Genomic DNA, 14,326 nt, shown 5'->3' with positions numbered 1-14,326 from the left:
ATAATGAAAAGAATCTTTGTTTTTTTTTTTTTTTTTTTGATAACGATTAATTTATTTGGTTGAATATTAGTCTATAGTTGACAATAAGTGTGATTTATGAGCTTTTAGGATTTGATATGAATTTATTAACAAAAATGGCAATAGTTTGAACAGCAATGTTTCTCTGCTAGAACTATTATAATTCAATTTTGACGTAATAATACCAAAGTTATTAATATTCATTAATATTATATACTATAATGAGATATATTGCAGACTTTTTAAAGATTTATTATTAATAATTGTTGGAATTATAAAAGTTTGATTTATTTTTTTTTATAATTTATTTTTACTGAATTCCAATTTGAATTATTATTCTATTAGGTTATGTATTTCGATTTCAGATTGTTTTGAATAATTTTCTCAATTTATGGATATGTTGTAATTGAAAATTTAGCTTCATGTTATTTCAAAAATTATCAATTTGTTCATCGAACGTGTTATAACATCATCATTCAAATTATTGATATAATGCTTTAGAATTCTTCAATCTTATAAGTGAACAGTGTGAACGTGTATTTTTGAGCGAAAGATTATGATATGTATACATATATAATATATATATACTTGTACATATATTGTACAGAGAGCAAAATATATTTAAGAGATTATGTATTTGTGTAAGTGCAAATTGAGAGTATATTATTTATGAGTATATGAAAGCCTTAAGCAACTTTAATGTAAACGTATTAATAATATAACAATAACAATAATAATTATTTAGAAACCCTTTGGTGTTCAATTGTACTTATGTGACGTAATAAATGTTTATAGTACCCATGCAATGTTTACGTGTACTTTTTTAGGAAGTGGAGTACTATCGCGATTATGTTTATTAAATTTTCTTTATGAAAAATTATTATTTATAATGATTTTATAAAACAATTTATAAAAAAACTTAAGTTGTTTTCTATTTATTAAAATTTGTATATTTTATAAATATTTTATAAATTTTTTTTATTTTTAACAATAAAAATTAACGTTAAATTTGAATTATAGATTTAATCCGCCATTTTGATTAAAATATTCAATTCTTTCAAACAAATTCGTATAGAAAATATTAAACGTATGCATTATGTACTATAAAAAAAATTTATATAGTGTATATGTATCATAAAAAATTGTACTAATCTTCCTTATATATTATCTGTTTAATATTTCATAGATTATAAGATATCAAATGTATATACGAATATGTTATGAGAAATAGTATTAGTTATTATTTATTAAGAATAAAATTCTATTTTTATAATTGATGAAATTTTTTTTTCATTCTAGCAATCCCAATATAATTGTGCATTAATGAAGAAATTATATATCTTAAACATCACTTATTTATCTAAATATATCTAAATACGAAAAATATCAAGGAAAGAAATATTAATAACTTACATTTCTCGAAATTCGTACAACTGAAGACGAAAAACTCTTCCATTTCATGTAGAATATTCATATCATTTTCGAAATAAGAATTCTGACTCAATATGTCTATTGATTTCGTTTTACCGCGCAAAATGTAGTTCGGTGTCGCCATCTTGAAATTTGACGATGATATTCAAGATTTCACTTACGTTTTAAAAGTTTCGTAGTTGTCATAATGTTTTGATAAAGATAAACTATAATGATAGTATAAACAATCATCAATTATCACAATGGAAAATTGCACAAATGTGTCTTTATAAAAGCACAACATATTTTCACGAGAGATCGTCAATGCGCGCTTCTTTCAAACTTCGTCAGGAGAAGACTGACGTGCGTCACGTGATCAACTCGTTCTCGGCGCGACATACACGGGGCGTGTTTGCATGTATTACGATTCGTGCGCGTGTAGTGTCGGCGGACGGAACTCAAGTTTAGTCCGCGCCTCGGGATTCGACACGGCTCCTGGGTGTACGAGCCAACAGTGAAATAACGTACGGAGAAATCGTTTTAACAAGTAGAAGAAAAACATACAAAGACGGTATACAAGTTCGTTTAAGTGGTGCGTTTGTTTCTTTTGGATACGGAACGGATAATCTTTTTTTCTTTGCGATGTTCTCATTGTTGCCGTTCATCGTGCCGATTCTCGACAGTGATCGTTCATAGATCGTGTCGCTGCACTCGAAGGTATAAGAAAACATATAGTGACGACACGGAAGAAGTATTGTTTGTGAACTTATCTCGTTCGGTGGAATTTCAAAAGAAAAGCACGGTTAAAAAAGACAGAAAGTGCACCGTGAAATCGTGAAGAGACAGAAAGAGAAAGAGAGAGAGAGGGAAACGGAAGAGAGTTACATTAAACGTCGCGTACTATGTGGGACGTCGCGTCGAGTGACATTCTAGCCTGGAGACAAAATGGGGCCCGTTGATCGGGCCCGGAAGATCTCAGGGGTCCGATTATCAACGGAGGTATGGATGTCATCGGGGACGGGGACGAGCAAACCCTCCAGGCGATTCTCGGTGAGTACAAGCGTTTCATTACATTCGTTTTGTACTATAATACAATCGAAACCGCTAGCAGAACGGTTCGCGACGATTGACAAGCGTGACAGCCACGGGAATGTCGCGAATCCCTAACGTTCGCCATATACCTTGTCGTGTGCGTCGTACAAATACGTTCGGTTGCTTCGCGTTCGTCGTGCGTTGACCTTAAACGACCGGACACGGTTGATCGTGTATTTTCGTGTTTCAGTTTTTAGCAAAGAGATAAACAGCATTATCCTGCTGTATTTTGATCTTATCCGTTCTTCCATTTCGAATATTCTCGAGTTTAATAAGCAAATTGAATTATGATCCGACATATTCAAGTGATTGCGGGAATTTTTAAATTTTTCTTTTTTAGGGATTTTTATTATACTATATTTTATAATATAGATACTTTTGATTGGATCATAATAATAGTAATTTTTATAAAGATTTTATTTTTAAAATTACTTCAAGCAATTAAAAAATTAATTTTTTAACATAAAAACGATATTTTTTTTGTAAAATTATAAAAATATAGGTATTTTTAAAGACTGTTATATTAGAATTCGATTTATATTTATCTGCATAATATTTGTACGCGTAAAATGAAACAGTTGAATTATTCATGCATTATTGACATGCAATATCATTCACAAATCCTTTCTAAATTGCACGAATCCGAAGAATTCTACTTATAAAATTTTTAGTTCGCTCTGATTGATCTTCAAAGGAGAGTCGTTTGCCTACGTGGATACATTTACCCTACTTTTGCCTTGACTGTGCTTCTCCCCTCCATACTCGCGGAAAAACCACCTTCGCATACCTGTTACACGTTTAGTTCAATGCATCTTGCTGCATCATTTTTTGCTTATTCCATTATGAATATCATTTTTATATACTAATATAAATAACTATTTTTTTAATTTCGTTTAATTCTTAAACTTATTTAAGCAATCATTGCTAGAAAATAAAATAAACATAAAATTAAATATTAATAGACATTGCATACAAGTTACTTGAATAACAGGTATTTTAAACGAGATCAATTTGATCTCACGCAATCGTATTTGTATACGTATAAAATAACGGGATATATTAATTCACATATTAATCGTTTCATTGAAATTCTGACAAAATGCATTATATATATATATAAAATGAAATATGCAGTTTTAGGTTATATGTACGAATAATTAGATATTAAAAATAAAATTAAATAATATCGAATAATGAAAGATGTGTCATTAATAATCATTGTAGAATGTGTTCCGAATATTTTTCCGCGAGTGCTCATGACTTTTTCCAAATAATGGCGACCAAGATTGGTCTTCTGGATTCCGAGTGCATTCACCTGCAACGAGTGCACCATAGCATTCTTTATCTGGGTCGGAGGTTGCAATGTAATGCCCGTTTCTCTCCGTTTAACTTGATCTTTTCTCAAGCTTGCTCTCAGTACACAAGCGGAGAACTCGTTTATCCGATTACATTGAATTATTCGTTCGTGGATAAATATGATTAGACGCGTGGAGTACAGTTAATAGCTATAACCGGTAAGTTTCACTCTATTCGTAAACTGTGCTATGTATGTATCGAGTAATTAGAGTATCTCGTGTCTTGAGCTTAAGCTTGAATGGTATTAAAATCGTTTAGTTTCAAAATACAAACTATTTTTTTTTGGTGTGATGCGGATGTTTTATTTTTTTTTTTTTTTACGAAGATAATTCACAATTTTCTTAATTTAATCATTTCAAAATTGTAATCAGTGATGGATTAAGATAATTTTGCATGTCAATTTTTTATAATAAGATGTAAATAATCAATAACTAGAAAATTATATATTATACGAATTATATATTTTGTTATTCTTAATTCAGAATATTAATCGCTGATAAAAATCTTATACAAAAAATTTATTTCTAGAGGAAAAAATTGCAAAAAGTATCTATCTATGTATAATCACGTTCATTCATCATATTTTAATGATTCACGTTTGATTATTCTAATAATAATCTAACAATATCCATACGATCTGTTCGAAAGTTCGACTCGGAAAATCGCGAGAAGAAAGAAAAAAAGAATTGATGTTCGATCGAGATGATCCATTGGATGAATCGTATTCTCTTAAATATTATCGCAATTCCATTGGTCTTTGCCAATAATTCCAGTATTCTCTAACCATGGCTAGGTAGACAGTGAAAGTCGCGCGGTGAACGTGCTTTTCCGTTTATTTGAAATTAACGGCTCGATACTTGGCCGTAACCTGTGCCAATAACCAACGCGCTCTGTGCTATGAAACAAGCTTTTACATTCACTTTTCGATCATTGTTAACGCTTCATCTTCAAAGACGAATAATCTAACCTCAATCGCTCGAGACCATTTTCCATACTTTGCGCATGGTGAGAATTCTTCAGAAAAGTTAGGTTATAATATACTTCTTTTCAAATAATAATATTTTTCCTTGTTTTCTTGTTTGATTAGACTTTTGTTAAGAAAGAAATTTATATTTATTAATCTACTATCTGTTTTTCTAAATTGAAGACTCAAATGAACAATCTAAAAAGGACAGGACAGCCTAAAAATTTTCATTTAAAATTCAACAATCATTATTATTATTTAATTTCTGCGATTCGATACCCATGTTATTTTCGACTGAGTCGAGTTGTCAATTAAAAATTGCATAAGTTTGGATTTAAATATTATATTCGAAAAGTTAGCATATTATTCCAATTATCAAATGATCTTTTCTCAACAATTTCGTATTCGAAGACGATGATTTTCGACTACGAACTTTCTCACATAAGATGAGTTTTCACGGTTTAACGGTCAACGACATATAGATCTCGAACCAAAGATCTTTTCCGCGACGATAATCGTGAAAGCCTTCGAGCTTGCCGAGAAAGAGAAGCGGGAGCATCTAACGAAATTAGTACAGTTGCGTTAAACATAACGGCACGAAACTTTCCTCGTTGCTAATTAATTCTTTTCGCGTGGAATTATGCAAGCTCGTTCGATTCTTGTATTGGAACCGGTAATTGATCGAATTAGGAACTCGAGTAAATTGATCTCGCGTTTATAGATCTCACGACACGATGTCTTCTTTTGTTATTTTAACTTTTTATCACTTAACATTGGTAATCAAACAAAAACTTCATGACATGTATATTTACTTTGATTCTTTAAGATCACTAGACGAGATGTCTAGTGAATTGATTTGTATCCTAAACCGTGCAAATAAGGAATTAACCACAATCTATAAATTTTTTCAATTTTTATTCAAATATTATATATTTTATTATAAATTTGAGAAGGTGATAACTTTAATTAAATCTTAGCCTATGATTCAATTATAGATTTTAGCTTTTTTTTTTCTTTTTGAAAAGTTGAAGACAATGAATTCAGATCATGATACAGTTTTTGAATTTTTGGAATTTTTCATTTTTCTAGAAAATTGATGATTTTAGTTTTTAGCTATCATGGATTAATTCTTGGTAACTTATAAAGCGTCTAAAAAATTCATCTTTAATATTGAACATCGAATAAAAATCCGAGATATATCCTATGATACTCATCTAGCATCATTCGCAAAAAGCAAGGAAACAACGAAAGCTTCCCCCGGACGATATATTATAAAATCAAAAGCAGTTTTCCTGATTTGTACGGTGCTTATCACCAGTCCGTACAGAACGGCGCAACGACGCAAAATGAGCGTTAATGGCAATGTGCTCGTTCACGTGTGCACAAGCAGCCATGCATACGCGCGCACACACACACACGTGTGAAGTGGATGCAGCAAGCTGGGTGCGCACGGTTGGACGCATGCACCTAGCGTCATTGAATAGAAAAGAAAGATACGACCGGTCGGTGTGACTCTCGATCCCGTTTCCCGCCGTTTCAAAACGGTCGATTTTTCAAGTTACACGCGGTACGTGCCGTTATGAAACATTGTCTCTCACTCTGCTGCGCTGAATAGATAATCGGGTTCGTTCGACTTCAGGTAGAAACGAGTTGGCTGGATAGTTAAGTATTTATATACATCCTGGTTCTCAAGTGTAGCCACTTCTAATCATATCTTGTTTTGAAGTATGGGTTATTAAAATTATTTTTCTTTGTTATTATTATTATTATTATTTTTTTTTTTTTTTTTTATAAATATGTACTACACTTATGCTTATTATGTGGATGCCAGATCAATTGTGATGATCTAAGTATACCTGAAGTCATTTTCTATGATATCATTTCTTGTTTTAGAGTGTAGTATTTGTGTTGATTTTTATTTTTTTATCTTTTATAAAGGATATATAGAAATATAGAAATTGTGCAAAACTTTTATGCACAAGTCAAGTTAAAAGAGATCAATGTCAAAATTACTTTTGATAACTATTTTAATTCAAGAAATAGTAATCCAAGTGTAACGAGATTCGAGTTTACACTCGTCGCTTACATTTTGCAAAATAATGAAAGAGACTTCTACGCCCAATAGAATTTCTTTCGGGATATTCTTAGAACGTTTAAGATATCTTGCGATATCTTCAAAGCAGAAATTTGTCTTTCATTCAATATTGTACTTTGCAATGTTTTACAATAAAATTATCTTGGAAGACAAATATAAACATTATAGAAGATCGGAGAATAGCATTCTAGAATAGCTCGATGAATAGACGGAGCAGAAATTACAATACGAAATATTACTTTTATCGTGTGTTACTGTCCGATTAATTACAGTGAGGTCGATCTGATAAAAAGTTTGACTTTCAAGGCATTGATTTTTTATTTCTTTCTTTTTTGTTTTTTCTATAAGAAAAATATCTCGAGACGTACTTACTCACAGAGAACGCTTTACCACAAGCAATAACTGTAAACTGGCTGCTAAACGCGAGAATAAATACCGGTCTCTTCCGATTTTGTGTAACGCTTCTCTCCGATGCTAAGTCATCGAAGATGTTTGCTTCTCGTTTTTAAATGAAAATCCTTAAAGGAAGGAAGAAATAAGAAAATCTTTTCTTCAAACACGATTCACTCGATTCACGGCTACTCCAACCTTACGAGGAAATTCTATTGTAGATGTCAACTCTTTGAAAATTTTCTCTTCTTATTTAAAGAATTCTGTGGAGAATATATCGTTTCTCTTTTTTCTGGTTTTTTTTTTTTTTATATCAGAAATAATATTTAAAATTATATTCGAGTATCATTCGATTGGAATTTAATAAACATCGTGGTATAATTTTAGCAATAATTGTAAATTGGATCTGGTAAATCTAAACCAAAGTTAAGTAGTATTGAGTGCATATCGAGAGGAATATAGTGAATACACTTCCGTTCTTCCGCGGACGAGCGCATCTGTCGCTCTAGTTTCACCTTCGTCGAATTTGTCTATAAATAGGGACGAATGGTAGGTAAGCCGTACCGGTAGCACTAGTTTATTATACTCTATATAGTAATGGCGGGCATAAATTGCAACAAACGGTGTCGTCACGAGAGCCAATTTACTACTTGCTACTTGCGCCCTTGCGTCTCTCTCGGACAACTTTCCTCTTCCTGAAAATCTCCTCTTCCCAAATCGATATCCGAAATAAGCAAATCTTCCGAGAATAATAATCTGCGGAGATTTTTTTCTTCTAAAAAAGACCCAACTTATTACACTCGAAGCCCCATTTCCTCCCAACAAAATTAATCGCCTTGTGTTATTTCTTTTATTTCCGTCGTATCATTCTTCTGCCGTTCTTCTTGTATTATTAACTTCTACTATAGGGATCAAATTTTCAATTAAACGTTCACATTGTAAAGTCTTTCCAAATCAAAAGACCAGTAATTCAAATCAGAGACCAATTCTTGCGAGAAAATTAAGCAAAAATCGCAAAAGTACATCGTATTTAATAAATTGAATACACTACTTCTCATGAAAGTTTCTGGTATAATAACTCGACAAATGTTCAAACCGATCGAAACCAGGTTCCGCCAACCAAATTAATCATCCGTTATTTCTTCTATCTGCCTCGCCTATTATCCCCACCACGACACTTCTCTCCACATATCTACGCGATTCAACCATAAGGTTTCACGGGTTTAGCCCGCGATTTCATGCCGATCCACCGTTACCTCCGTCCATTTTATTTTCTCCACCCACCCCGTTCCGAACCCCATATCGATCGCCCGTGGCGGACGTTTATTTTCGACAAGGGACGCACGCCAACGACAATAAAACCGTTCGATCGTGGCCGCTTATCGGCGATCGGCGGACTTGAAGGATGATTTACGAGGGCCTGGTTGAAGCGACATGGCCGTTGATGAAAGCAGGGCGCAAGAGCTTGGAGCTCGTGCCGAGCCACCCACAACAGCACATTGGTCGGTGAAAAGCTCATTGGTTCCGCCTTTCGGGACGAAAAGCTCGCGCATGCGCCGACCACTTCACCCTTTTCGCCCACCACCTCTCACGTCCAATCGCCTTTTGTGTTTTAACGTTCTTTCTTTCTTTCTTTCTTTCTTTTTATTTCGAAGTATGATACCTCTCTGTTGCGACCGAGCATGAACAATCGCGATGGATATAAATAACACGATGAGACACGAATCGTATTTTTGTCAAAAGGGGAAAGCCTCGTTTGTAAGCCTGGTTTTTCATAATGGTTAAAGGTTACGAGTAGATTTTCGTTCGTGAGGAATTTTTTTCAGAATTATTTAAAAAAAAAAAAAAAAAAAGAAAAAGAAAAAAGTAGAATTATCAAAAAGATCTATGAGGATGAAGAGCACTCGTTGAAGTATCTTTTTATCAAGTGGTTACGGCTACTTTTATACTAGCGAGATTGTGATTTTATCAGGGTATTGCAATAATTGCTTTCTTAGACGATGACTCATATATATGATTCAGTATGATAACAATAGTGAAGAAGAATAATGATATCTTCAAGTATTTCATCGTTTGTTTTTTCATTTAATAAAAGACCATACTCGAAGCTGAGATTAATTGTACATATTTTTTTTAATTCGACAAAATTAATAAATATACTTTATCTCTCATCTCTTGATCATGGATTCACAATTTTATAATTTAAAAAAGAAAACATCCATTTATATAATGATGAGAAATTATTCGATTATTATTTTCTGGAAGAAAAATTAATTCGATTAATTCGAAATTGGATATATCTTTGATCAGATTTTGAGATAAAAAGTAGGCGAAAATTTACTCGTTCGATCCATTTAATATCGCCGATTCTCGCGAAAATCTCGGTTATTCGGCCGGAATTAATGTGGAACGACGTTGTTGATGACATCCTCGAGATTTTTTTTTGCAATACACGTGACGCGTGCACTTTATTCGCATACGTATGCAAATAGGGGAACGGGTAGCGTGACATACACCGCGATGACAGGAGTGTAATTACGGAGATTTTGACACCTGATCTTTGTTTACGTATGTAGGGTCGTTGATCACGTTTGCACGCGGTTACAAGTTAAACAAACATAATTTGCGTGAAATGATAAAGTTAAAATTCTATTGTTATGTTGGGTATGTTATTTATAATTATTTTATTAATCGTATATTCTTTTGTTTTTCTAATTTTTACATCTTTCCTCTTCTTCTTTTTTTCTTCTTTCTTTCTTTCTTTCTTTTTTGAAATTAAATTAGATAAAAAAAAAGTTAGATAAAAATTCATCAATTTCATTCATAATTTTATAAACAAGCGATTGAATTTAAATATATATGAATTGAATTTAAATTAACGATCCTCATCATTATATACTTGACGTATTACTTGATGTACATGTAGATTATGTTGACTCAATAGGATATTAAATATAATAACTATTTTATCACTTCTGAAAATAGAATTTTCCGTCAGATTTGATGGAAGCACATGGTGGAAGGATAATGAGGGATAATGCAATACTTATGCAAATTTTATTCATCATTACTAGATTAAATTATATACACTTTGTACCAGTTCTTTCCTTTCTCAATTCTCTTATTTATTTCTTTTTAAATCAATTTTTTTTCCTTTTTTCAACTCTATTAAATGTAAATCTTTCAGATTTTTATCAAAAATAATTAATCCTACCTAATTAGTGGATTAAAAATAATTAATCCATCTATTAATCTTATTATTAGAAATAATTCTCTATTTCACATGATTCATAATACATGCATACGCTTCGTACCAAGCTATACATTATCGAAGTACGCATCATTTTTCTTCGAATTTTCACACAAATATATTTTCTCATAAATAAAAGAGTAAAAACAAAATTGCCCTCTTTCAGAATACACAAATGCTCGTTTATCGGATAGCTTTCTGTATTCACACACCTGGGTGGGTGAACCTGTTGGCCGCCTCGGTTCCGCAAAGACCCTGTTCGCAGCTACGCGAAATTCCCCGAGCTCCCTTAAACCATCGTACGTCTATCGTGCGTCAAAACGTGTGCGTATTATATCGACGAATAAGTGAGACTCCTCTTTTCTGGACGGAAGAAAGGGGACGAACCAAAGGGGTGGTTTGTTTAATCGATGCCACGACTCTTTGATCCCGTTGTGTCCACAACCGTGTGTACGCTTGCACAATCGTGCGGATCGGCCACAACGCCGTCCTTTGTTTCCTTTGCATGCCACCGATTCGTGAAAGTAAACAGCGTATTCTATTCTTGCTATTGGCTCGTTGAAAAATTCGTTTCCGTGATTATTTAATAATCTCGATGGAATTGCATTTTTACATTTTTTTTTTTTTTTTTTAATAAGGTGAATGCACAAAAGAATGCACCTCATTATCGAGAATTCTATCTTTTTAGGATAAAAAAAAAAAAGGACAATTTTTTTTAACACGATTGTCACGATTCGCGAGCGAATTTCTTTTTTTTTCTAAATTAACATTTCATTTTAATTCCAATTATTTCGGTGATTATTACTTGGAAATGTGAAAAAAATATTTAAATTTCAACGTTGGAATTTTATCTTTGGGTCCCTGTATCTTCGATCTTAGACTTCTTTGCTTAATTAATCTCTAGAGTTTTAATTTGAAAGATGAAAACTCTTCCTTCTCTTTTTTTTCTTCATTTTCTTCCTTTCACGCTCCCCGACGAATTCGAGAAGGAGAAGGAACTCGTTTCGATCTCAAGAACTCACTGTTTACCTACGTACAAACGTACGCGACGCATGAATTGGAAAGATCATCTCGATCGTAGATTGGCGGGAATTCTGAAATGGAGAACCGAGAAATTTTTCAAGGATACGCTCTCGCCTTTTGATCTTGTCACTCGAATACGAATCGAAAATAATCCATTTCGATTCGAATTTTATAATGATTGTCAATAGATATTTAATGACGCCAACTCTTATATCTTCTTTTTTATTAAATTTTCGAACTTTCTCGGGCTCCATTATATCTTATATTACGTCGACAAAATGATTAACAATTTTATTATTGTACTCAGTTTTGACTCTCACTGTACTTCGATACCATTGCACACTTGGCTGTGCAATATGTTGTTTGAACAATCATATCTCGCAGGATTCTGACGTAATTTAAAAAATTTTCAATCTTTGCATTGCTAATTCTTTCTCTCTTTTTTTTCTTTTTTTTTTTTTTTTTTTATTTCCTCGCATGGTTACCTCGTGTATTCACAATTTTACGATTTTCTACTTTAAATTATACATTCCTCGACAAAGTCACGTAGTCTTCGGAGTAGGTGGGTATTGCCTCGTCTTTGTATAAACGTTCCGCAAAAGGATTCTATTGCCCGGCACTCGTATCAAACAAATTGTCGTTGCACAACTTTCAGGCAGTACGAGCCGGTATAACGAGACACGAAAGTCACTAACCATTATGACGGATAATGTTCTCGTTGCCTCATACGTCAATTGATGTAATAACGCTAGAAATGCCATCCGACGGCATCGATTTACAAAAGATTTTCAGTGTTGAAAATCTGGAGCAACGTATGCCTATCGTGCGTTTCGTGGAAACGAATCCATAGAAGATTTCCCTTTGAAAAGGATATCTAGGGATCCCTAGAGTCCCCTATGAATTTTTATAAAAATTAATACAAATTAAGTAGGGCAAAATTAGAAGACCAGATAAGACACTTTTCAGACAATATTAAGCAAGATTGCTACTTTGAGTAAAGATCCAAAGATCCTAGGGATCCCTAGAATCTTCTATGAAATATAATTTGATGTTCCGCCCAGAACATTTAAAGCTATACGATACTACGAACTGTGACGTATAATTTGACTGAATGGAAAAATCATGCATTTTTAAGGATTAATTACGAAGAATGAGAATGTATTACATCGGTATAAGGGGGTTCGGAAAGATAATCGGTGCGATTACGTACGGTTTGGAAACTAGAATTTTCGTTAATCGTCGGAGGATGTCGGAGGAGAGGTTTAGAGAAAATAATATTGCAAAGAAGAGACAAATGGAAAATTATATTTTCACATTTTTAGCTAAACAATCTTCCCTTCTCGGTTTCTAATAACAAGAATAGCCGATATGTTCACGTTAAATGGTCCATCATTGTATTCGTCAAAGCAATCTCACATTCCTTTATTTATTTTAACAAGAATTCTTATCTTAATGATAGGACTGTACGAGCAAACTCATTAATACGCTTATTCACTCGGATACGAGAGAAACCAATGAGAGAAATCAATCCGTATATATAAAGTAGATCAAGACGATCGGACGCAGGCCATCAATGAATTATTCTTGAAACGCGGAAGTTTCGAACTATCCGTATCGAAATAATGTAATTCTACTAATCCAATTCCTTATTTATTACAAATTATTTATTACGAATTTTTGAGAAAAGCGCACAAAATTTGCTTTCCAAATTCAGATTCGGAACATTATAAATTTTCAAAAGAGATTTCCAATCGAAATTATTTACTCGACGATCAATCGACAATAACGAATATTGAGGAGAGAGGAATAAAGGTCATTCAAGCTCATCATTAGCTGAAGTTGAACCGAAAAACTTTTCAACCACTTTTATCGACCATGAAATCGTACGAGCGAAGAGATAATAAAAAACGCTCGTGAGTGATAAATTCCACGAACGTAACGTTGGACATGGCCGATGAGAACCCTCTCGAATTAATCGGTTATTCGCGAGGAAACTTTCCACTTGATTCGTACAGGGGAGGTACGAGTTATTGGCGTTCTAATGGGATCTCTTTTATCCCAATAAAACTGGGATCGGGATTCGAGCACGATTTTCCTTTTCCTCCTCGCGTTTTTTTTTTCCATCGCGTTTTCCCTTCGGGTCTCCTCGAGATTTGATTACACCCACGCACGAATATCTAATTTTGTATTACGTCAAGCGAGGCGGTACGCGCGACTTCCGGGTTAGAAGTCAAAGTCATTCGTCGTGACAAGCAATTATTCTCTTTCTTGCGTGGTTTTTCGCGAATTTTATTACGCTTTATGATCCTTGTGAGCTGGTAATTTTTTAGACGAAATAAGAATTTTAAGAAAAAGATTCTAAAATAAACGAGTGGGATAGATAAAAGAATATAATGTACAGAAAATATGTTTATACACTTAATTGGTTTGCTGCGTTTATCTACGAGTTAGTGCCTTTCTTTTTTTTCACCGCGATCTCGGTTAAATTACGAATCCTCCTAATTTACGGATATCTTAACAGTGTCTGTTACCATAATTATCGTCAATTATCGTATCGTTTTTCTTAAACGGTTCTATCAATTACCTTTAATGTACATAACCTCTAAGTCAGGATTTCTGCATTTTGCCTTTAAACAAGAAAAATATACGCAAGAATTACAATACGGATTCCCGAATTCGTTAAAATTTAAATAATAGAAAATTTTCCCCTAACTATTCCCCTAGTTGA

The 14,326-nt window shown here is 33.1% G+C and overlaps 1 protein-coding gene across 5 annotated transcripts in view; it reads left to right on the top strand.

Moving 5' to 3' along the window:
- The first annotated feature begins 1,851 nt into the window (after positions 1–1,851).
- The window catches only part of LOC100869636 (myelin regulatory factor homolog 1), a 45,732-nt gene continuing 33,257 nt past the window's right edge, over positions 1,852–14,326 (top strand). For all 5 annotated transcript variants that reach the window (XM_086907752.1, XM_086907750.1, XM_086907751.1 and 2 more), the window contains exon 1: positions 1,852–2,478. In XM_086907752.1, coding sequence (XP_086763878.1) covers positions 2,430–2,478 — 49 coding nt within the window. In that variant the 5' untranslated portion in view covers positions 1,852–2,429. The remainder of the gene's footprint in view (positions 2,479–14,326) is intronic.

This window comes from Apis florea, unplaced genomic scaffold (genome assembly GCF_048593485.1).
Source record: "Apis florea isolate Af1SG1 unplaced genomic scaffold, ASM4859348v1 contig_2897_pilon, whole genome shotgun sequence".
Taxonomy (NCBI): Eukaryota; Metazoa; Arthropoda; class Insecta; order Hymenoptera; family Apidae; genus Apis; species Apis florea.
The sequence above is the reverse complement of the archived record's forward strand: the minus strand, read 5'-3'. Positions and strand labels throughout refer to the sequence as shown.